Source organism: Morus notabilis, unplaced genomic scaffold (assembly GCF_000414095.1).
Source record: "Morus notabilis unplaced genomic scaffold, ASM41409v2 Scaffold281, whole genome shotgun sequence".
NCBI lineage: Eukaryota > Viridiplantae > Streptophyta > Magnoliopsida > Rosales > Moraceae > Morus > Morus notabilis.
Window position 1 is genome coordinate 344818 of NW_010357693.1, and position 24259 is coordinate 369076.

General features: G+C 34.5%; 1 protein-coding gene across 1 annotated transcript; it reads right to left on the minus strand.

The window, feature by feature from the left end:
- Nucleotides 1–1540: 1540 nt before the first annotated feature.
- Nucleotides 1541–21671, minus strand: LOC21396726 (proteasome-associated protein ECM29 homolog). Its single transcript, XM_024174635.1, has 35 exons — nucleotides 21349–21671; nucleotides 20818–20985; nucleotides 20630–20719; nucleotides 19130–19266; nucleotides 18919–19009; nucleotides 18209–18291; nucleotides 17570–17676; nucleotides 17104–17256; nucleotides 16641–16705; nucleotides 16467–16554; nucleotides 16280–16358; nucleotides 16011–16119; nucleotides 15531–15590; nucleotides 15268–15386; nucleotides 14501–14882; nucleotides 14210–14394; nucleotides 14025–14097; nucleotides 13611–13761; nucleotides 13328–13497; nucleotides 11554–11904; nucleotides 11195–11362; nucleotides 10638–10931; nucleotides 10090–10266; nucleotides 9105–9368; nucleotides 8898–8996; nucleotides 8586–8770; nucleotides 7331–7666; nucleotides 6555–6708; nucleotides 6288–6398; nucleotides 5702–5869; nucleotides 3537–3663; nucleotides 2470–2628; nucleotides 2273–2385; nucleotides 2121–2180; nucleotides 1541–2020 (listed from the first exon to the last, which is right to left on the minus strand). The coding sequence occupies exons 1-35, from the start codon at nucleotides 21547–21549 to the stop codon at nucleotides 1829–1831; spliced, it is 5469 nt and encodes a 1822-aa protein (XP_024030403.1). The 5' UTR covers nucleotides 21550–21671; the 3' UTR covers nucleotides 1541–1828.
- Nucleotides 21672–24259: the final 2588 nt, after the last annotated feature.

The following is a 24259-nucleotide window of genomic DNA, read 5'->3' on the forward strand; positions in this document are numbered from 1 at the left end:
ATTTTGTCAAAGAGAATAATGAATTTGGGTTAAAGTAATTGAGTTTTGTTTTTCTTTTAAAATTTCTCATGAACAGTGCTACTATTAGTGTCAGTTTATTAGGTTAAATTTAGTAAAAATTATATCAGTTTGATAAAACATGCAAAACAGAACATTTTTAATGCATATCTAGCGATTAAAAGTATAACAAAATCATTTTGAAACTAATTCCAAACGCACCATTGAGTTTTGTTTTTCCTTTAAAATTTCTCATGAACAGTGCTACTATTAGTGTCAGTTAATTACGGTTGAATTTGGTAAAAATTATATTAGCTTTATAAAACATGCAAAATAGAAAATTTTTAATGTATATCTAACGATTAAAAATAGAAAACTATGAGTAGTTCAGTTTTCTAATTTCAAAAGAAAAGCTCCCTAAAAATAAAAGTTTAATTTGTTGGACAAAGAATAAGATAGATAAATTGGACAGAGAATGTGTCGTAGAAAATTAATCTATTCACTACACTATTTAAAGGAACAGTTCTTACCATTAAAAAATCTAAATCGTTTGAGTAAGCAAACATTTACTTAGAAAATAAAAGAAAAAGAAAGATCTTACAAACCTAAGTCATAAAAGACCTAGAAATGAAAAGAAAAACAACCTAACAAACTAAACAAAAATAAAAAGAAGTGCAAAGAAGCAACATAAAGGAAAACATGACTGTTTTCTCAGACCTAGAAATGAAAAGAAAAACAATCTAGCAAACTAAACAAAAATAAAAAGAAGAGTGCAAAGAAACAACATAAAGGAAAACACGAATGTTTCTTCAATTTAAAAAAAAAAAAAAGAAACAAAAATATTGGGACTTAAATGTTTCAAAAACAAATTAGAAATTCTCAAATATTTATGGATGAAATCCTAAGCATATCTCATGTCTCCAACTACCAGTCAATTCCATTCTATTTCTCTCATTTTTTCTTTAACCGAAACATTTTATTATATTTTCAATTCTGATTTCGTCAACTTGATCTTGGTAACCACCTCGAAATTTTTTTTTCCATCGAAAAAAATTCCTTGGGAGTTTAGAATTCAAATCTCAATTCCAAATGGTTCGAGGTGCTTACTCCAACATCAATTTGGACCTAAGCCTAATTTGAAATGTGAATTTTCGCTTCAAATTGTTGGACCACAATATGGACTAAATTTAATCAGCTCTTATCATACTCGACCACTGTATATTTTTTTTCTTTTTAATTCCAAATGTGAAAGTTTTTACATCCTATAAATGCGTTTTCTTCTTTTTCATCGAGTGAAATAACCGAGATGCATTAACTTTTTAACATATAATGAAATCTCCCACTACTTTACTAGATATTTTTATTGTTCAATAATAATTATACTATTCAATTTTTTTTCCTCTTAATTTAACAGACACAATACAATAATCTTAATTTTATTAATAATTCCCAATTCTAAAATTGGATCTGAACAAAAAGATATCCTGTGACTAAACTGACTGCATGTATTCCTAGGTCCCTACTAGGTATAGACACTCTTACAAAAGAAGCAAATACGTAAAAATCTCAAACTTTAAAAAGGACGTAGGAACAATAAGCCTTTTGCAGCGCATCCGGATGAGAAAATCAGCACGTGAAAAGGGACACAACAGAGTTATATATTTTTAAGGCTAACAAATGTTTTAATTTGGATGGCTCAACAATTTGATCTCTTGCTTTTCTTTTCTTTTCTTTCTTTCTTTGTTTTTTTTTTTTTTTTCTTTAGTATCATTTGATTTCTCTCAGACTTCCCAAGTGTGGCATGAGCCGAAGCAATTTAAATCTCCTGAACTTAATGAGGCTTGAGGTTATCAAGGATGTCAATACATGCCTTCAATAAGGCTTTTGCTTCCCCGTTTTTCTCTATTTCATGCACATGAAGAAGCTCACCCTTAAGCTCGATATTCAGAGTCAAGTCCACCAATGGAAGGTCTCCGTAAAGTTTAAAGATTTCCAGAAGACAGTCTGAAGCACTGATGTGAACCTATACTTGGAAACACGGTCGGTGCATCAATAAATAGTAAATTAGAGAGGGTATTTAGCAAATTGAACAGTTACTGGTTATGAAAAAAGAAGTGACATACCTGAGCGATCTTCACTGTATTTAGGCAGTCGACTACCTTGCGTGACACCGAGTCATACAGCTGAATACAAGAAAAATGAGAAGGCGGAATCGCAGAAGCCAAGAAATTGAAAAAATAATACTAACAATAATAATGGGTTTCAGTCCAATTACCTTCTGAACTAAAGAAGCCATCTTAGGATGTGTGGAATTTTCTTTTGAGTCGGCCAAACCCTTGTGGAGCCTTGAACAAAGTTCTCTAATCACCGAAAATGTCGATATTTTGACTACCAAAAAGTTAAAAATTAAAACCAACTTTACAATAAACCTCTTGCAAACAAAAGAAAAGTAGAGAAGGCCAGAGAGGCTACCAGTCCAAGGAAATGCAGATGACAAGGAAGTGATTAGCAGATGCAGTAGGTTCTCCTGTTGCTCAAGAATATCATTTACATGTGCCACATGGATGCAGGAAATCAGACACTCCAAAACTTTGTCATTTGGAACTGAAATCTCTTGAACATCATCTAGTTCTGCCCACAAAGCAAGCTAAGATCAGAACAGAGACGCTTGTTTAATAATTAATTAGCTTCAACTCAGTTGAGCTGGATTAATAATTGGAACAATTATTGCAGATCATCATTTCGCCAGCCATAACCTTTAAACAAAATAAATAAATAAAGGGGAGAGAGAGAGACTACTTGATGAAAATAATATAACAGGCCCTAGTAGAAAAGCCTTCTCACATTTGAATTGGCAAAACAAGAACTTGATGAGACAGTAGAAGCCCAAAGGGAGAATTGGGAATTTTTCAGATATTGTTATAATAACCATGTTGATATCAAGTTACGCTAGAGCCCAAAAGATGTCAAAGCCAATACAACATATCAAACATCACATTACGTGCTAGCCAACCGCATAATGAAAAGCTAAATGGGGGCGTTGCATGTTTTGAACTGAAGAAACTACTGAATTAGGACGCTAGGAATTCAGATATAAGACCAAATAGGCAACCAGAGCTTCACTACCAAGTCAAACTAGCACCAAGTATAACCTAATTGGAAAGGGAGTGATTACGTTTATCAAAAACCAAAACGATTTTTGATGTTTAAATGGTACAGTGGTGTCAAAAAGTATGGATGCCTAAGACACGCCCACATTCCAAAGTTACGTAGTAAAATATGTTTAATCATGCAGCTGATAGGAACCAGAGAAAAATACAAAGGCACACAATCTCACCAGAAGTTGAAGAAATAATCAGAACTTTATTGAATGGAAAATAGCCCTAGGACGGATTATGGAAAACCTAGCCGATCAGCAGCTCAATTAACTTTACATTTCAAGAAGAGAATCAAAATTTTTAGTTTTTTAGTTTTTTTCTCTTTTTTGGCTTATAAAAGAGAATCGAAGTTTACTACTTCAATCAAAATGCTTTCATCACCTGCTTTAGTAGCATCACTCCCTGAAGTGGATTTCCCAGACTTATTAGGAATGGCCGAATTGCACATCTCAAATAGCAATGAAAAAGTTGAATTAAAGAATTCTGGATGACCAAAGGCTCTTACAACCTGAAACCAAGATAGAAGAAAATATCAACTGAGGTAAAATTAGATGTGAGAAGCGTAATACAAAAAGTAGAATTAATTAAGGGGATAAAAGCAAAATCATCAGTAAACCTTACTCTCAAAGCCCCATGGACAAATAAATAAAAAGGGGATAGATAAGAAATTCCAGAAAAGATGTTTCGCGATGAGGACCTGAATTCAACATACAAAAGGTCACTTAGCCAATTTTGGAATCGATTGCTGTCTCCGTGATCTGAACTAAAAGAGCCAAAACTTTCTGTTTCAAAAGCAATCAACAGGGTTATCTGTAATTTCAATCCTTTGCTCTTTACATCCTTTAGACTTATTCCGCATCATATATCCAACGACAGTGTCCTCCAAACATTTTCCCCTAATGCCACCAAATACTAGCTGCCTAAATTCTTAAATTCCTTGCTGTCGGACACCAGACAGCGCATCTTTTTCCAACAAAAAAAAACAGAAGACAGCATCGTTGGAACGTAGAGCTACCTCTCACCCCAGGAGTTGATTTTCTTCCATTATATATATATATTTTTTTTAAAGTATTCCATCCATATCTCCTACACCATTCAACGGTTAAAACAAATATTATTACCCTTTTTAAACCGTAACCCTCCTAATTTCCGGCAGGCCTACGCAGCACTAAATCTCTTATTTAAGATATATTCTGCAGTACAGTTACAAAAAGAAAAAAGAAGGGTGGGAGAGTGAGAGAGAAGAACTTGGAGAAGTACACCGGGAGAAGAAAATGTGGGAAAATGTGGGTTTTTATATCTATAGAATTATCAAAGTCCAGGAATGGGGCATAAGAGTAAGTTACAAGAAGATTGGTTTATTTGAGTATTTATACATTTGTTTGACAGAAAACACGCATTTTTGATAACCAAAAGTCTAAGACAGTACAAATAGAAGACGAGTGTTTGCTTATTATTTTTATGCAGGTATTCCTAAGCATTGGATTTTTCTTTTTCTTTACAACTACCACTTAATTTTGAATATTTGTTTTCACTACTTACTATGAATACTCAAATATTGAAGTTTGACACGTTGAGAATAATATAGAAAATAAAAACTGATTTTCCTTTCTTTGCTTCCTTTTACTTCCTTTTATAGAAAATACTCTTCCTTCTTTCTTGCCTCTCTGTGGTTTCTCCTACTCCAATTGATACGAAAGCCTAAATTTGACCTGCCATAGGCAAAATAACGCAGCCACACAAACCAATAGGAAACTCTTTCTTATCCCAGAACAAATAGAACTTACATTTATATGAATAAGGAAATGTAAATAGAAATAACAATAGAACTATCCATCTCCTCTCTTCCCACTCTAAATCCCTCCAACACACCTATACTCATGCCTGATCCATAAGCCTAACTCAACACATCGACCACGACAGTGAACAAAAACAAAGACAACGGATCTCTGTCTAAGTCCTCTTGTTGCCCCAAACCTACCCCTCAATCTACCATTGATCAAAATGGACAAAATTAGCTGACTTAAGGCAACCACTCATCGACCTTCTCCATCTGGTCCCAAACCCTCTAAAATGTCGCCCAAGACACTCCGCCTAACATGTCAAATGCCTTTTCAAAATCAATTTTAAAAATCATGAATCATCCCCTTCTTTTTCCCCCTACATTCCTCCAAAGCTTCATTGGTCAGCAAACCACACCCAGAACTTGTCTAGTCTTGACAAAGACACCCTGAGCTAAAGAAGGTGTATCACTAAGCATTTTTCTTAATCTATTAGCCAAACAGATAAACTGGGATAAAGGCATAGTTGAATTCAATTAATTAAGTCATTGTTTGAAAACCGTATCTTGCTTTCGAGTACTTTACTGTACATATCAATATATGCTACATATACGGCATACCTAAGCATAAGAAACACTAAGGAAGAAAAATAGACAAGAAAATGGAATAGTCCACAACAAAATATAAAAATCTACCACAAACATTTTTTCAGAAAAAGAAGAAAACATTTAAAATGCTTCAGTGCAACAACAATGAAACATTTACCTGCTCAAGACAAGAGAGAGCAGCTTCACGGTATTTTTTCACTTTTTTGGTACATGCAGAAGATACCACGCTCAAAATGGCATTAGGAATGGCGGAATCATTACTTGAAATTGCTTTATGACAAGACTTTGAAAGAGCACCTATTGCATCAAGTAAGACTTCCTTACCCTGTAAAAATAAATAAATAAATATATAAAAACAAAAACAAAAACAAACACACTCACTCATATCCTGCAGAGATATAATCTAGAAGACAACAATCAGACATCTGCAATGCATTGGCTACAATAAAACATTATTCCTATATTCCCTAGCCTACATCCCTCAAAATGTGCTATAATTTGAATTTAAATATGCGTTTTATTTCTACATTTGCAGGACTCCTTGTTCTCCCAATTCCATCTGAATTTTAATTGATTGGCATTTTTAACAGAACTTTACTAGAATGCAGTTTACACTTGGTATTTTTAATTTTGAGGACTCATATCTTTTTCTTTACCGAGGAAAAAAAAAATACCCTGAGAAGTTATCAGTTCATTTATGAACAATCATAAAACGGAGTTCATTATAAAATGGAGTTTCATACCTCCCATAAACGCCCAGGAATTTCTTTCATAACAGCTTGGAGTAATACGTGATGGTGGGATTCCAAGGATTCACCCAAAACTTCACTGAGCTTGCAAATTGCCTTCCCCGACTGGAAGTCATGTAATTCACACATGAGCAAAAATTTTGAAAAAGAAAAGCAGGACACATACTTGCCAGGAATATGTTAAATGATAAGATCCAAAGGCAGAGGTAAAAATGAAAACAAGAACCACCTAAAAGAGGAAGAAAATGAAAAAACGTCTACCTTCTTTTTACTTGACCATGACGATGATGTAATGCTCTCGCATATAAGAGAAACAACCTCTGCCAAATACAGTTGGAGGGCTATCCATTCGCTACTTGTATTTTCTTCCCACAACTCCTCAAACAAGCCAGAGACCTGCTTGTCATCCTCAAACCTGTGCTAGAATACGTTAAATTCCTATGGCAAGCAAAGAAAAATTAACAAAACAGCTTTTAAATAGTAATTTATTTAATCAGAAAACAAACAGAAATTCTACCATCGAGTGAGAAGTAAAATAATTTAAAACTATAATCTTTCAACACATTTTTAATGGATCTTCTCGGTGAGCGTTTTCAATTAAAAGCTACCATGCTCTAATCTACATTTCTTTAACGTCAACCTGAAGCAATAGAAGTGAATAGCCAAATAAGTTTTTGACTACTAGGCTCAATTGCATGGCCATTCACCGAGAGGCCTTACCAAAGTTCCAGCAGGGTTTCTTAGGGATGACCCTGTGAATATAGATGTACAAGAATAAATGACTTCTTCACAGTGGACATTCCCTAAAATTCTTGTGGTAGAAGTGAAAATTGCTTCTGCTAACATTTTGATTAAGCCACTTTATTTTGTACTATTCAAGTCCATGGCTATCGTCATTAACAGATGATGAATAACACTCCTATAGCTTTATGGTTACATAGAACATAATTTAACACTACTTGAACAATAACCTGCGTCCCCCCTACACACACACAGGGACAAACGAAGGGGAAAAAAAAAGAGGATGTGAGTCAGACCTTGATAGAAAAATAACCGTAATAATTGATGCATGATATCCACTCAGAAAATCCGAGGCCATGGATGAATAGCTTTTCAATAGAATCGCACATGTAATTTGAGCATTCCTATCACCAGTATGCAAGGCTGCAGTATCTTCAATCAATTTCTGAGCCTGAGATGTTGCTGCATACTTTAAAACTATTGCACAAGCACTAGCAAAGGCACGTTTAGCTGCTCCACTTTTCTCCTCCTTAACAACCGGAAACAACAGCTTCAATAGTATGCTTGTGTATGGCTTGACATCAACGCCAACCTTTTGAACAAGCAAGCTAATAAAGTTGGCAACACCAACCCTGAGAGAAACATGTAAGGATCAGAGTAAGCACTTATAACAATTAGGTAACTCCTCATAAAATTTGTCTACATTAACATGCAGATTCCAGTAAATATATTCAGCTTTCATATTTTTGTGCTGAGTTCCAGCTTGCACAAGTTCATACGTGGCAGTATTATATATATCAGAAAGGGAAGGAGGTTGTAGAGGATTTTCTTTTCTCAGAAACAAAAAACAAAACAAAAACTGACAGAAACTCATACAACCAACCCCCTGTTTCCTGCCATGAATAAACCATCTACTGCATGATCAGTAACTCCATAGAGAGATTAAAAGAGTGAAACTAAAAATAAGAGATCTACTACATTAGAATTCAGATGATAAAAGAACAATTCCAAAAATAATTGAATCCTAACATATAAGAACAATTCCAAAAATAATTGAATCCTAACATATAAGTCATTAGAAAGATAAGAAAGAAGAGAAATATTGCGCTTCAAGAACCAAAATGTCCTCAAACTTTTCTGACGCTTTCTACACAATTCCATTTGTCAGATAGTCAATCCAAGAGAAACGTATCTAATAATAATAAATAAATAAATACTAACAGAAATCTTCAAAATGGCAAGATGTTCTGTTCATAAGGTTTCGCCGTTTGGGGTGACTGACAATTATTAAAACAAGAAATATCGTTTTATTTGTTGGTGGATTGTCTAATTCCTAGGTGACTTTATATGAAGAAAAGATGAAATATTGGCTATATAAGTTGCAATTCAACAGCTGGAATGGTGTAAGTACAAAATGTTGTCAGGATAATTTCAATACATGGACAAGAACCGCCCCCCACCACCAAAAAAAAAAAAAAAAAAACACACACACACACACTTGCGATCATCATATCTGAAAAGGATGTAAGATTATAGAAAAATAACACTCACCTAGTGTTCAGTCCTACTCCAGATCGGACCAATTGAGCAAGACGAGGAACCAATTGGTCTAATGATTTAGTATCCACAACATTTAAGGAGAGATCAAGAGTTTCCCACATTGGAGAACCTTTTGCAATTGAAATTCTCAAATTTTCAAGCTTTTCTGTTTGTATTCCAACATTTGCTGCATGCAACTGCAAGACAATTATAAAAAAACAATTAAATTTAACATTTAAAAAAAACAAAAAAACAAAAAAACAAAAAACAAAAAACAAAAAACGGAAAACGGATCCTAAATGTGAGAATGGAATATGTTCAAACCTCAACATAATTAAGTCCTTGGTCTTCAAGGCTTGATAAACTTTCCAACATACAACAGACTAAATCAGACAAGTGCGGACGAAGTGCAATCCCTGCACCCTGTAAAAGAGTTGGAATATAGCTGAGTAGTCCTGAACTCCAAAATACAGACAAGAAGACTTCAACCACAAAGAGAGAGAGAAGGAGAAGAAGAAGAAGAAATACTACCTTTGCAAGCTTCATAACAACTGCAATAGACGCCTTGCGGATAGTGTCAACTTTACTTAATATGCCTTCTCCAAGCAAAACAGGCAAGACAATATCCATGGCTTGGCTTGCATGTGATATATCTGTTAGGGAGACATCACAAAGCCTAATTGTTAACGAAGTAACAGCACGACATAATTTTTCACCAGAATTTCGGACAGTCTCTTTTATATCGTCCATGGCCCGGAAGGCTGCTGGCCATAATTTTTTTAAATGCTTTCCAACCTAAATAAACCAGAACAAGCATATGGTGACACGGTAATTGCAGTGGATGATAAGATATAAAGATCAAGTTTAAAAAAAATAAAATAAAATAATAATAATAATAATAATAATAACAAACAAATAAATAAATGAATAAAGATCGGGAACATTACGTACACTTTCATAGTTTGATAATGATGTTAATACACGTCTCAGCTATAATAATAGAGTTTTAAGCACTTGTTCCCAGTGAACTTTTAGTGGTTTGGTGTTATCACTATTGTGGGTCAGTCATCTGGATGGAAAGCAACAGGAGAAATTTACAAGAAAAAGAACCGACTTTATGCTCCCTTTTTGAGAAAGCAAGTATTTAGCTTCTTTGTGGGCTTCAACTGATAAAGTTTTTAAAGACTTACCCTTCTCTTTGATTGTATTGAATAGGAACGATGCAAAAAGCTTATAAAATTCTAGGCTTCTACTGGTGTTTTTTATGTATTTTTGTTGCTTTCACCTGTGGACTTCTTGTCCTGGATATCTATGTACTGTTTTCAATCTCAGACGCTACAGTTTCTTATTAAAAATAATAATAATAAGATGCCATATGGCACGAGTAACATTTTGACATTCGAATCAAAATCCAAAGCATGCTTAGGTAGTTTGCATCTGCATTTATTTGACATTTAGTCCAACAATTGTACATTAACATACAAGAAAATCTGAAATTGCACGTTTAAACAATCACCTGATCGAATCTCCGTCCTTGGATGATATCTGCAAGAGCAAGACAGGATGCCTCACGGGAGCGCCAAAGCCTAGATCCAAACTGAATAAGCAAATCGTCAATAATAACGTCGAAGTGTTCATCAATTGTCTTCTTTGAGTCTTCCACAAGTGACTTCCATATATGTGACATTGCATCCTAGAAACATCAGAAGAACGAGCAATGACCAACTCATAGTACCAACATATGTAAGATACACTGAGATGAAAAATTCCAAATTTTGTGACATTCCTAAAAAGGGGCAGGCAAGTAAGCACTAAGCAGATTCACAGTAAATTTATCAACATATTCACACTTAACCTATGCCTTCTACCTTTAATACATGCATGTGATGATCATAGACCAAACTGCATTTATACTACGTGCATATTATTTCTAAGAACAAACCAATAAATATTATTTCTAAGAACAAACCAATAAATATTATTCTATATATATATTCACAGTTTATGGAGCTTCTCTGAGTGCAATTGTATCTTACATCATGCACCGAGGTCAGAGATATCTACCTGCACATTTTTATCAGGGTCATATTGATACCGAACAAGCCTTGGGATTAGTAAACGTAAATGTGGCTTAAGAACATCCCCTGCTTGCTTTGCTATCTTAGAAAATCCAAAAGCAGCACCCCTCTTTGAGTTTAGAGAAGCTTGATGATTAGCCAGATCCATAAACTTATAAATTAAGTCCGGTTGCCCCATCTCATTTGCTAAATTGCAAAGCTCCTTATAAGTGCTGAGTTTCCCACCATTAAGACCTTCACCAATAGCTCCCTCTTGAAAGACTTCAGTATCTTCAACGAGCTGCTAAATAACAAAAATGTTAGAACCTAAATTTTCTAGAAGTTGAGTCCAGATTTGGCCAGGGAGTGGCAATTGTTGATGTAGTTCTTTCATTTTGTCTGTTTTTCCATTTTTATGCACTTTTATCCAGGTAAACTGGGTGTCCTCCTTGCTTTGTAGTTCGTGCTTCATTATTCTTTGTATTAATGAAGTTTTGTTCCTTTGCCATAAAAATTATTAAGAGAGAGAGAGAGACAACAGACAGAGACGAGAGACCAACTTGCCTTGATTGCTCTTTTCCTTTTTCCAGAACCTGTGAGAGTGCTTACAAGTGCATTCACTAAGTTTTTCTTCATCGATTCATCCCCAAGCTCATACACAATACTCATGCCTTGTGAAGCTAGCTCTTGTGTAAGTTCATTGTGTTCACCAAGTAAGTGTGAAAAAGCCTCCTGCATACATATGTAAAGTTTTACTCAGATGCTTCAAGCTTATTGTGGTATCAGCTTAAGATTTAATCAAAGAGTCAACAGTGTCCGTTGGAGAGACAGTTTGAAGTGCAGAACACTAGAGAGTTCAACAGGAAAAGATATTAAAAGGAAGAAGAAATAACCAGAAAAATTGTTCCCTGTAAATGGCAAACCTGAATTTCAGGGAGCATTTTCTGGATGGCAGGGTGATGGCCACAATACATTGTAATTGATAATAGCCAGACAGTTCCGGCACAGCGTTCTTCTTTCCTGGTACTGTATAAAAGTTCATCAAAAAGCTTTCTTGTAATTGCTTCTCTAACCATGCAATGATAATCTTCACTGGATGTATTTGTTCCATTCGTGCTATACTTTGACTTTGATAAGTTCACATCTCCCATAAGAAAGTTGGAACTCATGGATAGCGTACTATAATTTGTTTTGAGAATCACATCAGCAGTGACAGGTACCCCACCCCACAAAAATGAAAGAGCCTCTCCAGCAGCAAAAAGGACATCTTCAACCTATATAGCTCCAAAACTGCAAAAATTAGAGACTTTCCAGTGTCTTACATGAAATACCGTTAGGTATCAGAAGAATGAACAACGCAATCCCTGTAGTCAATTTTGGTTCACATGGTTTGAGAAGAACAAAATTGACCGGTTTGCATATCAGTTACAGATTGGGGTTTTGATATACAAATCCAATTGTTGAAAAGGGTTGATATAAGCATATATTTTTTAAGACCAGGAAGTATCAGCAAAGTATGGGATAAAGTGAAATTTTCGGTTGCAATTGGGTTGCACGAAGATCAAGACTTGAGTCATTTGCAGTTTCAAATGTGGTTGAGTGGCATTTAAAAAAAACAAAACAAGAAACGAATTGCATTGATGATCAACATCCAAAACCGAAAAAATTACATGGATATACATCCTATGACAGTCCTTGCAAAAAAATTGCTAACGTACCCACTTTCCACAAGACTCTACCCCTGCAATTAAAATTAGATGGAAGGGAAGACTCAAGCAGTTCCTTACAACTCAGGCACAACCCATTAAATTCCTAGATCTTGCAACATCCAAAACCGAAAAATTACATGGATATACATCCTATGACTGTCCTTGCAACCAGTGGCAAAGCAATTTCCGATGCTAAAACAGAGGGAATTGCAGTATTTCCTCTTCTTTATTAAACCCTCTTTTGTTTTCAGGTGTTCATAAGCGTGCACTGACATATGGCCCCCATCATTGCTTTAAGCTTTTACAATTCTTGGCTCACCAAAGTATGTTACATGGCTCGCCAAAGTCACCTTTCTAACGTCATTCCTTCACATTGGCTACCAAATTTTCTCAAACCTATCTTTTCCAACTTCTTTCTTTTTTTAATGAGAATCAAAAACTTTATTAAAAAATAGAGAACAAAAACAAAGAAAGAAAATGCAACCTAGAAAAGAGTTCTCAATCAAGAGAAATTAAAGAAAAATGAACCTCCTTAAACTCCTTACTTCAAAATCCAAAAAGAAACCCAGCATCTAACACAATCCCAAATGAAAACATTATCTTCGTGGACATAGAATACATTAGATCATCAGGAAAACTACTATTTGAGACAACAATATAATTCCCATACCATATAAGAAACCCTAATAATTACATCTATACCATTCCACCAGTTATATGTGTTGGTTTGCATCAAATAAAGTTTGCTGAGTTTGGAATAAGGACATAAAATTAAGACTTTCTTCCTGATTTGAGTTGAGACAATTGTCCTCTTTCATTTGAAATCGATAATAAAATAAAAGGTTTTTTTTTTTGTTAAAATATAATAAATAAAACTTGTACCACTCACCCCCGAGAAGATAAATTTAACGATTCATTGAGTATTTACAATCAATTGGATGAACGAAATTGGTAAGCTAACAGAAAATTAGAAAGTGTTTCTACCAACCTTGGAGCGGCAGAGACTAAAGATCAAACCAAGGGCAAGATTCAGACGAGAAATTGAAGTTTCCTCCATGCACATATGCCCAATTGCAATTACTACTTTCTGAATTGCTTTAATATCATCACCGGATAGAAGCTTGCTCAACTTTTCACTTAAAGTTGTAAGGATATCAACTGCATTTTAACCAATGACTTACTTCCCAATGTAATATTTTAAAAGTTGGTGCATAAGAATTATAAGGGCGGTTTAGGAGGTCACTAATTGGCATGTCAAAACTAGTTGTTACCTGAACTAGAATCATTAGTAAGTAATGGCAATGGAACTCGCAATGCAATATGACCCAACGCTTGCATTGCAACTGAGGCCAGTGATGCAGTCTCAGAATTAACAACATCAACAAGAAACTTGAGTGTATTCTGCAACAATGTCTCTGGAATCTGTGAAAATATCATGTAGGATATTTCAGAAAAGACTGAGTGACATGCATCATGTAGACGACAAATTACTACTTGAACTCTTTTTAAAACAGAGACAAATTTCATTAATGGATAAGAATCATGCACATGTATCATAGAGGAAAAGTTTCCTCCAATCTCTAATAAGATCAGCAAAGAGTAGAAATTGCATATATACAAATATATACATATATGTACATTGGGAAAAAAGTGTGTGTGTATATATATATATATATATGACTTACAGAAGGCGTTCTAGACATGCACTCTGCAGTAATATATCCTATCGCGCATAAGGCTCCATGCTGATTCTCAAACCTGAACATACTTGAATTAATCTAAAGCAATCCATATTTGAGTTATTTTTAATAAAGAGGTGGCTTTTCATTTGTGGTTACGAAATCAAAAACTTTGCATAGACGATACAAACCTCAACTTCTGTGTTCCACTAACTGAGGCAATTAGTTCACTAATTATAGCAGACGATGCATCTACAGGAAGATTAGAAGAGGCTATTCCAAGTAAGCGTGCTGCAGATTCACGAGTATCCAAGTCCACATGATCAAGTAATTGCTTTATCCATGAAACTTTTCGTGCATAGTGAGACGATATCATCTACAAATGCCTATAAATCAGAAACAGGCAAAAACGATAGGAAAATAAAAAAAAAAAGGAAAAGCAATTTAATTGGCATCAAATTATCAGTGTCCGCAATATTGACCTCTGGGATACAAGATCCAATCACAATCAATGCCTTGGAAGCATTGGCATGCAATTCAACAGACCCTTCAAAAGCCATAGCATGTTCCAACAGTAAACACATATTTTCCACAGCAGATTGAAACACAGGCAATCCCTCTATCGATTTGCTTTGCTCAAACTCTGACTGAAAGCACTTCAACAAAAATTTAATCATGACTACGTATGTTTTTGAAGGAAATAAAAGCCTTTGTCCCCTCATCTCAGTTGAGTCTAACAACTTTGGCTGCTGTCCAAGAATGTAATCTAGCATGACACCCAGTTTGGGATACTGTAAATCAGATTTTCCATTCATGCTTAACCCATCGTCTTTCAAGAGAAAAAGGCCTTCAAGTGCCATATCCCTGCCAAAAAAAAAAGGAAAAACAGGAAAGCCCCAGGGTTTCTGGGGGAGAACTCCTAACACGTTCAAAATCTAGGACACTACCTCAAATTCATAACATGACTTTTCAATTTGAATTGTCTTGATCCTAAAGTATCATGCATGACAAGCTACAGATGATAATCTAAAGACATTTAATTTCCCAATTTGACTCAAAAGGAGTTTTTTTTCTGCATAAAGAGAATTCAAAACCTTTTTAATGAATTTCTTACGTCTGTTCAGTGTTCAGTATTACTGTCGGAGGGCTGCTTTTAGATTATTACACAATCTACAACATAACAGGTGTTTGGTAAAACTTGCTTTCGCCCAACAGAATGTAAAAACTAGAAGCAATGAAGTAGCAATACCTTATATCCAAACTCGAATCAGCCGCCCCAAGCATACAAATAAATCGACTAGGGCAATGTTGTAAATCAAACAAATACGTAGCCCATCTTACAGCACAATATCTTACTTCACTTTGTTCCTATGTCAGCACAAGAAATTAGACGATTATGCAGCAGGAGATTATTGATGACCAAAATAGATAAGAATATTCTTATTCCCAATAATAGGCTAAACAAGCCACACAACAGAAACGAAAATTCACCAAAATGTATAATTTCAGTACCTCTTGAGAACTTATCAACAAAGGCGTTTCCAAATCTTTTAACACGGTTTCTGGGGCTCCCTAATGCTCAAAGAGTAAGTTAGTATTAGTACAAGGGTTACAGAAAAAAAATGCTCAAGAAAAGCTCACAAGAAACAAGATCAGAGACTTCCTCATCATTTAAATTCCAAGAAAAAGAAAATTTGAAGTTTCTGTTGAAATATCGGCAAAATTCCTCGAAAAGTGAAAGTTGACTAGCTTCCTTAATGTGAAATTTTTTGTTGACTACTTTGCTAATTGTGTAAATAGTTGACTGATAATTATGTTCCTTTTCAAAGTTTGGAAATTACACACTTGCAAGAATAGTTCCCCAAAGTGTTTGTATTTGCATCAGATCGATGGTCATAACTATCAAATGAAATGGATCACTACAAGAACTATGAACAGAATGTGATTTGATGCTACATAATAGACTTTAGGCAAAGTGATCAACTAGCTTACCTTATACGCAGTAGAAAGAGAAATAGTTGCCTCCTGAATGATGAAGCGAAAAGACTGGGGCTCCACTTTCAGTGCACCAAAAAGACGCACAGCCATATCAATCTTATCTCTAGAAGGAGAGATTTCCACCATCAAAAACTTTTAACTTATTATCTTGAAGTAATATTTCAAAGCACAAGAAAACGGGCAAGGAAAGAGAGATTCCACGAGATTAAACAATTAAGAATAAAAGTTGGTACTGAAAGAAAGAAGCAAAGAAAGCTAAAAACCTAAATAGTTGAGGCATGCGCTGTGCAAGCAATCCAATAGCTTGGAAAGCAAAAGTTTTGGTATCTCGTGCAGTAGCATCTGATTAAGTTCATACAATAAATTAATGTGATTGAACACTACGTAATAGCAAAAATATGATATATTATTTTAAGACAATCATGTAAACTCCATTGCATAACAACAAACCTGACTCTAAATTTGAATAACTGTCGAGTGACTTCAGAATCGCGTTCAGTATCACAGGGGCCATAAGCTTAAGCTGATTAATTTGTGACTGCACAAGAGAAAAAAAAAATCCCATTTAACAATGTTTCTGGAAAAGAATAACAGAACCCTAAAATGAAATAACAAATTCCTTACATGTTTAAATACCCAGACAGTGAACTCCATTCCCATCTGCTTCAACCTAGATGTTGTTTCACTTCCTTTCAAGATGCACAACATAAAAATGGCATAAGTTTCAGCATATGATATCCTAGAAAATACTTAAAACCTAAAAGCTAATAATCCCCTCAACTTATCTGTAGTACTGAGCTCATTGAGTGTGACCATGTCACCTCCAACAATTCCATCTTGCTAGCAATTTGTCCAATTTAAATCCTGCTTTTAATACCCAAAATACCCTTTCTAAATATATTCACGAAACACGTAGCTACTTTACATTATATCTAATTTTTCCTATATCACAACTAACAAAAAATATTAAAAGCTACAACAACAAACGGTCCTAACAGAGGCAAATAATTGACTTCACTAAGTTGCAACATGGAGATAGAAAGAAATACACAGGAGAATGAAAAAATCGACAATGAAAAGGGTGTACCATATATGCAGCCAAAGATACATTGTAAAGTTGCAGGAAAACTATTTGCTGCTGTAATGGACCGGCAGAAAATAGACATTAGCTTTGCTTTCAAAGCATGACTCCCAGGAGTGACCTTATGTTCAGGAGCAACATTTTGAGAACCAACAGTACCTACAGAATATGTGAGATGCCTGTCAACTATGCAATAAAAAATTATACCAAAAAATATAATTTCATCCCAAAAATTAGCCTTCTTCCTCAAAAGTAATTCATAAGACTATGCAATAAATAATTTCTATCTGCATTTGTGTGTGCATAAGACCTAATTCAAGTGGAGATAGTCCTTAAACAAAAATTAGTGGTAAAACAAGTATGCTAACTCGGAATAATAACAAATAATTTCAAAATACAGTAATTCATTCAAATCAAATAAGTGAAAGCAAAAACAAAAATGAAGATCATAGTAAAGGCTTATATTTCATACCATTAAACAGCACAAAAAGTTTGTTTATGAGGTTTGAATCATCTAGGTTAGTGCCATTAGCCTTCTTCCTCAAAAGTTCCTCCCCCCTCTTTACAATAGGCTCTTGACTAGAAGCAACAAAACAATAGCAGAGCAAGATCATTAAACCATTTCATTGCTAGACTAAACAAAGATGCTACATCAAAAGAAAAGATTAAATGAAAATATTAGTTTTCTAGAATAGATCTACATTAGGAAACTATTTTAGGAAATTACATAAACATTGTGCTCCAAGAGTAGAATATGATAGTTAAGAGAATCCTGAATTATAGAATTTGAATTAGATCCGTGCTTATCCACTGCTGTATACATGGGAATTAGGGTTGTATTCTTTTTCAATAATTCAATTCAAGGACCTTTTATTGAAAGTCAAAAAAATAAAAAGAGTGCACAACATGGGACAAGAAGTCCACAAAAAAAAAAAAAAAAAAAAAAAAAAAAAAAAAAAGAAAAGCATAACCAAGGGCCTAAAAGTACAAAACAAAACCCTGCTCAATGCAAAATAATTCAATTCAATATCTCCATCACCTTTTCCCACAATGAAGCTCGTTTTTCTTATCCAAAAAAAAAAAAAATCCAACTGAAGAAACTAGTACATACTAATCAGCAGAGGCAGCCAGATAAAGCGGATAAACAAGTTCAGGTGCCAGCTCCATCCCTTCGGTAACATTCAAGATCCCCAACTGCTTTAAGAATACTAAAGTAAGTAACATATACTAGACGCTGACAAATAGGTCTATTGTTCTGTGTGTGATAACGAAACAATGAAAGCACGCATACACATAATACAGACATACATACATATGTGTGCGTGCGTGTAATTATTGTACCTAACCCTGTTGCTTATTCTGTTTAAGAAGAGTGACATGTTAGGCGGACCACTTGTCTCCCTCTTTTACTATTTCCCTTTTTAGCTATTAGCAATTTTTTCTGTGTATCTATCAGTCAGTAGAGTAGCTATATCTAGCATCCTGTGTGTGTGCCCGCGCATATTTAGCATGCATACATCGTTATTTTAAGTATACATGTACGTATGTTAGAATACAATCACAGCCCTATATAATACATATACATGCATGTGTAAACCTGCAACATGTATCGCGTGTCGTGTAGATAAACACGCAGAATGCACGTGCACACGTACCTATACAACGTGTGGACCTACTTGTTCCACACCCACAACCAATTGTATACACACCAGTACTACTACATCCAATTAACTTTCCTTCTACTGAACTGTCGCATTTTCCTCTTTTTAATAAAAGATTATTTGCTTACGGAAAATCTATGATCCCACAAATTGTCTTTACCTTTCTCATTAAAAGCACATCTCTGTCCAAAGATTGTTTCCCTGTAACACCGTTGGTTTGAGAGATTGAAAGTCCAGGTGGGCATTCTCTACTGCATAAATACATGAGTCCTTAAAGAATTTCATCATAGCAAAAAGGTTATTCTAAAAGAAAGGTTAAGGGAAAGTTCATAGATCTACATACTGCTCAAACAGTACACTGAATTCCACACCTTTGAGATGATGGCTGATACAAAATTGTATGGAGGCAAAATTCAACAAACAGTTCCCTGTCCCTAGGATCAGTAACTGTCCTATAATTTGCAACAGTTTCATCATCAGTTCGACTTGAATGGCAATCACCAATAACCTGAAATTAAGCAACATTACATGATTCAGAACAGTCATTTATCATGTGAGCAAAAAAGGAACCGAGATTAATAGACATTACTTTCTATATGAACTGAAAGCCAAGACTTTTCCTACTTTAGCTATTCTCAGCTTTAATAAGCATCTGCATAACTCCCAACTTTTTTTTGTCCTATCAGTGAGCTATGTATACTTTTGCCTTTCCATGGATGAATACGAATTATTACAAGACTTGTCTTCTGAAACATCAATTCCTTGTTAAGAGACCAAGAATTATAGTTATGAGATGTTCTCTGAAACATCACTTCCACTCAGGGAAGATTGTAAATAATTTTCTTTACCCAAATTTTCTTCAAGGACGTGTTCAAAATTAGCCTCCAATGCCCCCTACTCTCGGTAAATTGCATAAAAAGTCTAAAACCTACTCTAAAGTGCTTAAAATGATGATTATATTCTGCCATGGCCAAGACTGAAATTAAACAAATCCTAGAGAGAAAACCCTAGAGAGAAACGCTCCCATTGACATAAAATGCATCTCAGAAGCGAATGTAAATATTCGTTTGATATGAGAACTAATTAATAATATGATCGTTATTGCCTAAGACCGCTTGGTCTAGTGGCACAGGGGGTTCGGTTTGGGAGTAGGTGGTGGGTTCGATCCCGTGTTGTATCAAAAAAATAAAAAAAAATAAAAAAAAAATAATAATAATAATAATATGATCGCTATTAACAATGTTCAACCTTACATTCTTAGTAATTACAAAAGTATCAAAATTAGACAAAGAAGAATCGTTTGGTTTTGGCTTCAAATCTTTTCTTTTATATAATAAATAACCTTTCTTCAATGAAATTCAATTACAAGGAAGGAGGACACGAAGTCCATCAAAACAGAAAAATCAAGAAGAAAAGATGAGAAATGTAAAAGTAAAATCTTTCTAACTTGTACTTCTCAACTACCTTTACATTGGTCGCAAAGAAAGTAAAAGAAAAATATTGGGATAACTTGCTGAGCAGTCAGGGCACTGATTTCCAAGGCAAGGAGGCAAATAACACGACATGCACAAGATACTTAGACGGGTTGTCGAATTCATTACACATGCAGCTTGGCTGAACCTTCCATGCCTTGCTCAAGGCCAGGTTACAGTGGAGGCAAATCCAGACAATTGATGAGAAGACACCAAAAAATAATATATAAGCAACATCCACACTAAAAGGTCCCAGCAGAAACTTAGGTGCAAGACTTAAACGAAAAATCAATCAAGATTAAAATAAATGAACAAGCAATTAGATATATGAAGTACAATGGTTAAATACACTTCCACTGACGGAAAAAGTCATAACAAAACAAATCCAAAGGAAGATACCTTGGTAACAATTCTGAGGATGATCTCCTGGTGCTGCTGCGGAAGCTTTGAAATATTCACCAGAAGCGTGGGTGCCAAATTTCCTTTTTCCTGTTGTTCATCATGAACATTTAACAGAAATCTTTTAGTCAAGTCAGTGTTATTGTCCTCGGCAACAAAATACATTGAAAAACAAAAATATCACAAACCTCAGTAGGTGCACGGTCAAATGCCATTTCAATATACACAATACAAAAGTTCCGAACCATTGGAGCAGTATTAGCATCAGAATATATATTCCAAAGCTCTGATAACGGTAAGCCAATCTGGAGCTGATGTTTCACTCTCTTATTCACATGACTCAATATCTCAAGCACCTGTAATTTCGCAGCTTTGATTAACATCCACAAAGACTAAAAATTACACTACGTTGATTATTTTTCGTTTCTTTCATTGCAAAAAAAAACCCCTCAAAATCCACAAAGTCTCGATTGCAGAGACAAAACGATCAAATTTAAATACCAAATTTCAAAGAACTCTTCGTTCACCATTTGATTTTCGCCAAAAACAAGACAAAAACTAATAACGTCATTCCAAAAATGAAAAAGAGGATAAAATAGCATCAACGAGAAGCTCTGAAATCCCTAGAAATTGGAGAAGCTCAATCGCTAACTGCGAACAGTTTTCAATTAGAAACTACGAATATATATATATATATATATAGAGAGAGAGAGAGAGACCTTGTTGCGAACGGCGGAGGAGTGAGAGGAAAGGGAAGAAATGGTGACGGGGAGAAGCTTGGAGAGCAAGGGTTGGAGTTTGGAGTCGTCGCAAAGAGCGAGGCGAGTGAGCATTCGATCCAGCATCTCTTCTATCTCTCCGTCTGACTTCACTGTCGGCGCCGACGACGACAACGATGGTGATGGTGTTGGTTCAGCCATTTTCTTCGCAAGCAAAGAAAGAGAACTACTGGGAATTGAGAGGGGTGTTCGAGGGATTCTAATAACGTAAGGAAGGGTAATACCTGTGTACTTTTCACTCTTTTCTTTTTTCTTTTTTTTTTATCTTTTTTATTTCCTTTCATACCTAATTGAAACACGCGCGTAGTATATTATACTAGCTGAAACACGCGCTAAGCGCGTGCCTGTTCAACTTAAAAAAAATCATGTTTAATATTATTCAATTGGTTAATTGAAATTTTTAATTTAAATTACTATGTAATTTTATATTAAAATTTTTTATTATAATAAAATTTAAATTTAAAATTTAAATCACTAATTAAAATTATGTTTCAGAATTATTCTCATTTTACGTGTATTTTTTATAAAAAAAAATACTATAAAAGATTATAAATCATGATTTAAAATTAAAAATAAAAGGTCCGTTCATTTCGCTGATTCGAGTTTGTAATTCGAGTTGAGATGTAATTTTATGTGAGAATTTTTTACTGTAGTAAAAAGGTTAGATGTGACTGTTTCTGAGAACTTTTTACTGTAACAAAACTCAAATTCTAAACTCAAATCGATGAAGTGAACGGGACATATTCTCGTATAGGAAACAATCATAAGAGAAAATCAACAAAGCTTATTATTAAAGGATAGCTGGGGAACATTGTTCATTCACTGTACACACACATTACACTATTCATATTGTTTGTGGCCTGGGCTTTTCGGTCATTTTGATGGAAATAAGGCCCTAGGTTTTGCTCTTTCTTCGACCTTCTCATTCCTTCCTCCTGTTTGCTCTCATTTGTAGTCAGATATCGTAAAATTTTTCTCGTTCACTTTATATATTTAAGTTCTTAATTTAAATTGAAATGTGATATTTTTTAAAAAATTTTTACTGTAATAGAAAAAAATTAAATATTATATTTTCTGAGAATTTTTTACTGTAAAAATTTAAAACTGAAAATTTAAATCGGTGAAATGAATGCTAACTCTTACTCCTTCTTTGATCTCTTCATTTGCTCGGCGTCTTTCGTCTCATTTGTGATCAGAAATACTAGAATCTATGATTTTTTCGATTTGTTTATTGTTGTGCAAATAAAGCTCTGGGCTTTTTTTTCTTTTTCGATGTTCTTATTTGGTTGGCCTTTTTGGTTTAATCTTTGGCCAGAACTGCGGATTTCATTGTTTTTCCTATTTGTTTGTTGTATCTGCTCTTTTTTTATGTGATTTATCTATTTTTCTTTTTTTTTTTTTCAATGTTGTCTTTCTGTTTTTGTTCGTTGCTTTGTTTTTACGGCCAGTGTGTTTTCATTCTTTTTTTAGTTCTTTAAATTTTTACCGTTCTTTTTTTTTTTTTTTTAGTATATCAGATAAGCATTTTGAGAAATTCCTTTTAATGCTTCATTTCTTTCTTTAGCTTATTGTTTTGTTCATAAAGAAGTTTTTGTTTGGATGGGTGAATCCGCAGCCTCCGCCGCAAACATCCATCCACGAGAACGGCGGCGGGAGGCGGACGATTGTCGGCGAGAGTAGAGGCGTCCTCTGCTGCAAAGCTCCGGGAAGGTATCCCGACATGTACGCCACTCTCTGCGCAGCCTCTTTCTCCTCCATTTTCACATCTCCATCGCCATTCATGGCGTCGCTCGAAAATGGAAAGAAATGGCCAAAAAAAAAATAGCAAAAAGGGAGAAAGTGAAATACTTTCTGAGTCTTTCTAGTTCTTCGACTTCAATGTGTTTAATGGTATTGTTGGAGATTTTTTGTTTGGGAGCTGAGAAACGGGAAAGGACTATTTGGTGGGATTAGAAAGTGTGTCGGAAAGGAGAAATGTGAAGAAATCAGAAAAATTTGCTTGTTTTTCTTTTTTCTCGTAAAATCATTTTACAAATAAAAATTTTTGAATTGTCAGAATAAAATTTTTCATTTAAGTTATTTTTACAAAGGCTTTCTCGATTCTTTTTCATATGCATTTTTCCCTCTTTATCTGGTATCTGAGTTGTTGTTGATTTTGGTTCTCATGCATATATTGACTTGATCATCGTTCTGCTTAGGATGATGATCTGTTTCCTTAGGTTGATGATCTGTACTGTTTTTTTTCAGAGGTATTAAATGATTTGTTTTTTTTTTTTTTTTTGCTGCAGAAATAAATTAAAAATTTAGGCAAAAAAATATTGCCAATTCTTTCCCCGTTTTTTCCCTTTTTTGTTTTTTTTTTTCCTCTGAAGTGATAATTTTTTAAGTTTTCACTCTTTTTTTCTGTCTCTTACTCTAATAGCATATTGCTTTTATGATTTAAATGATAAATCTTGGTTTTTAAGCCTCTCTAAACCGACTTAGTGATGATGCGTGTCAGTTTCTTATAAGTTTTATACTCTCTCAATCTCCTTTTTTTCTTTATTTATAAATATTTCTGTTGTATGTGTATTTGTTCTTTTTACGCCTGTTTCTTCCTCTTGCACTAAACTACTGCTCTCTATTTCATCTTGGCTCATTTACTGCTGTACACTATTTTGGATCATTCACTGCTCTGTTTTTTGACCTCTATAGATACCACTTTGCCTGTTCGTGTTTGTTTGGTTGATACTCTGTATTTTAGATAGTATTAAGAGAGTACTATTAATAACTCATGCCTATACTTTTTTTATGCTGATGTTGAATGTATTAGTGGACGTTTGGTTCATGGATTTAAAATTATTCTTATTTT

Excerpts from the sequence above, each read along its gene's own strand:
- LOC21396726 (XM_024174635.1), bottom strand. The coding sequence starts at position 21,549 with ATGGCTGAACCAACACCATCACCATCGTTGTCGTCGTCGGCGCCGACA. Across the intron at positions 14,395-14,500 it reads TTGGATCTTGTATCCCAGAG|ATGATATCGTCTCACTATGC; the intron begins GTCAATATTGCG and ends AGGCATTTGTAG. Across the intron at positions 9,369-10,089 it reads AAGGACGGAGATTCGATCAG|GTTGGAAAGCATTTAAAAAA; the intron begins GTGATTGTTTAA and ends TGGTTTATTTAG.